The sequence below is a fragment of the Pinus tabuliformis genome, chromosome 5_1 (genome assembly GCF_031772625.1).
Source record: "Pinus tabuliformis cultivar Carrire ecotype Pingquan chromosome 5_1, CPIR1, whole genome shotgun sequence".
Taxonomy (NCBI): domain Eukaryota; kingdom Viridiplantae; phylum Streptophyta; class Pinopsida; order Pinales; family Pinaceae; genus Pinus; species Pinus tabuliformis.
In genome coordinates this window covers 615935887-615939049 of record NC_142305.1, presented here as the reverse complement: position 1 = coordinate 615939049, position 3163 = coordinate 615935887, and the positions used below count along the sequence as shown (strand labels likewise).

Genomic DNA, 3163 nt, shown 5'->3' with positions numbered 1-3163 from the left:
CATTATTTTCTATCTGTGCATGGCAAATCTTATTGGTGCTAACATATCTTGGAATATTGTTGGGAAGGTAGTTGGGAGGGGAGTCATGGATATTTTTTATTTTGACACCTTGACCCAAGACACATTTATTAGGGCGACGATGGACGCAGAGTCTAGTCGGATGGGTGGTCTGGGGTAAACGTCCGAGGTGGCTCACATGGGTCAAATGACTGGCATAATACATTGGGTGATGGATTTGTGTCCGCTGGTGGTCATGCATGCCAGGATGGGCAGGGTGGCATGCATGCATTGCAACATTGAAGAAATGGGCATAGTGTTAAGTCCATCAAAACTTCTCTTCCGCCACCCTCTTTGTTTTTTGATACTGAAAGGTTATCGGATCATATTTCCAGTTTACAAAAACAGCGTTGGTGGGTCGTTGGCATTTCTCTGTGTGGAGTGACGCGGATATGAGGAAATGGGTAGAAGAAAAATGGAAGTCCATTTTGGGTTATATGCCGACGGTTGTAAGATTGCACCGTGGCCGGTACAATTTTCATTTCCTCGGTCAGGAGCCTAGTTACCAGAAACGGGACGATGTCCGCTGTTTCTGGGCAGAAACCTTCGGAGAAACGCAACCATGCTAGAAACGCCGTCTACAACGGCCATTTTCGTTTCCACGGGCAAGAAACAGTTTCCCGCGAAACGAAACCATTTCTTCTCGCCGTTTCCAGATAGACTTGCAGTTAAATTTATTTTTTCGAACTCGGGTTAAATGTAATTTTTCCAAACAGTCGGTTAAATGGAGTTTAATTAGCAATTGATTGTTAGTTTTTTCGATACAGAGGGTTGAATCCAGTTTAATTCGCAGTTCACTGTTAGTCTGCTGCAGTGGACTGTTAGTTTTCTGGAAATTAAGCCTAACCACTCCAGCGTATTGTGAGCCACAGCTGAAGAAAGAACTGCTGTATTTTTGAGAGAACAGAAGGTATTGTGAGAGCGCTGTCAAAGAAAAACACCAGTTGTCAAGGATTTAAACAGAAGACCAGAGCGAACCCATCATTACTCAGATGCAAGCAAGGCACAGATCAGAGCCAAGCAGCTTCACGCCCCCGTTGAGTTATCTTCAACAGCATTGTCAGTTCTATTGTCAAAAGGTACTGCCTAAGAACTTCAATCTCTGGTTTTTTTTAATGAGATGTCATGCGTGATGTTAAAACTATTTGCAATATCAGTGATCTTAAATATACGCCGGGTCATGCTCTGTATCTCGGTTTATTTAATTCAACTTGAGAGTGCGATAAAATTATGGCATATTTGCTTATACTGCTTAGAAAGGGGCGGAACAATGGATAAGCATTGGAACAGGATTGCATAAATCAGATCTCAACTCTTTTGATCTCTCCATGGGGCCTCGTCGCCATTCCTGGGACCTCGTTTTCCGTCATGCCCCGCGGCGGTTTACACCCAAACACGTATTGAAATGGCTGCGGTGCGTTGCCCGGAAGAATGTTAAACGCCTCTCTCTCAATTATTCCTATGAAATGGAAACCCCGCCGCCTTCCCTTTTCTCATGCACTCGTCTCACTGTCCTCAAATTGAAGACTTGTATTCTCACCACTTTTCCAACTGATTTTTCCGGATTCAGGCGTCTCACTAAGTGCACCTTACGCCATACCACAATGACAGATGACTCTTTAGCCCGCTTGCTTTCACATTGCCCTCTTCTTCGTAAATTCAACTTTATGGATTGCGTTGGCCTGCAAAATCCAGTCATCTCCGCTCTCAACCTAAGAGATTTAGCTCTACAGTTCCATAAGCCACAACCATTTACAGTCAATTTCCCTAAACTTAGAACTTTGAAGGCCAATATGTCTGTTAAAGACTTGAGATTGAATGGATTGAAATTTCATGAGATTTCCCCAATGATCGAAACCCTCCAAATGGGCAGTGGTAGCAATTTGATTGAGTTGAGGTTGCATTCAAGAATGAGATACAATTTCTCCGTGAGCAGATTTCTTGAATTAGTAGGAACGTTAAGATCATTGAAAGTGCTTGTGTTCCATCTTGGGAATGAAGATCGTGAGGCTAAAGTATTCTAAAGTGGTTCCTTTCTTCAACCTGGTCTCGAGGCTCCCTAACCTTGAGGGTTTACACCTGCGTGGAAAGCTAATTTTGGTAAGAGAATAAATCCTATTGTGTTTGACCATTCTTCCTTATTTAGATGTCATTTAATATCTCTCTGTCTATGCGTATGATAGCCGCTAGCATTGGAACAGGATTGCAAGTAATCATAAAGGGATTTTTCTATGATGTCTGGCTATCATAGAAAATTCAGCCAGGAAAAAAAACTATCATAGAAAATTTACTTCATAATCAAAATTATCACTTCTTTCTTAAAACTAAATTAGTATTTACAATTGTTTTTTTACAATTTCATGAGCAGAAACATTGCAGGTTTATGGTTAATGCTTTGTTTATATTGTTCACCTTTAATATGGTGTTTTTCTCTCTCCTTTTCTCTCTCCTCGTTTCTTATATGCGAAACCTCCAAACCTCGTTTCTCGTACCGTTCTCGTTTCCCGTTCCGTTTCTCGTTTCTCGTTTCTGGTAACATAGGTCAGGAGGACCTGATTAAGATCAAGAAAATTCCATGGATGGATGGTCGAAGCTTTTTGGAATTACATTCATGGTTCATAGGCTTTAATTCGTTAAATAATACTCCACAGAACATGCTGATCTGGGTCAAATTGCCCGGATTGCCTATCAAACTATGGACGAAACAAGCACTTGAAGATATTAGAAATGCCATTGGGAAATTCGTGTATGTTGATCCCCATTGCCTTGGTGCAACGGACAAGAGGGTTACGTGGATCCTTATCGAGAGGGAATATCGGGGCGGCTTTCCAGATCATATTGGACTGCATTGGGGGGATACTAATCTATCACAGAGATTAGATTATTGGGGAATTTCGTTCAGATGTTCTCTCTGTCGTCATACTGGACATGTTTTGGCAAACTATCCACAACAGTTGGGTGGTAGATATAAAGGATGGAATCATTGTGGGCGCTGAAAAAAAAAAATTCCAAGATGATGTTCTTTCTCCCGGAAATGGAGTGCACCAACCTTCAGGTATTCATCATATTCCTTATAACTCTCGTTCATCTGAGCAGACTTCTCCGA

At 41.7% G+C, this 3163-nt stretch overlaps 1 protein-coding gene across 1 annotated transcript; it reads left to right on the top strand.

Moving 5' to 3' along the window:
- Window positions 1–1385: 1385 nt before the first annotated feature.
- On the top strand, window positions 1386–2081 carry LOC149166429 (uncharacterized). The gene has a single exon (XM_089430163.1). It carries the CDS (start codon window positions 1386–1388, stop codon window positions 2079–2081), a length of 696 nt encoding a protein of 231 aa, XP_089286289.1.
- The last annotated feature ends 1082 nt before the right edge of the window (window positions 2082–3163 follow it).

Excerpts from the sequence above, each read along its gene's own strand:
- LOC149166429 (XM_089430163.1), top strand. The coding sequence starts at position 1,386 with ATGGGGCCTCGTCGCCATTCCTGGGACCTCGTTTTCCGTCATGCCCCG.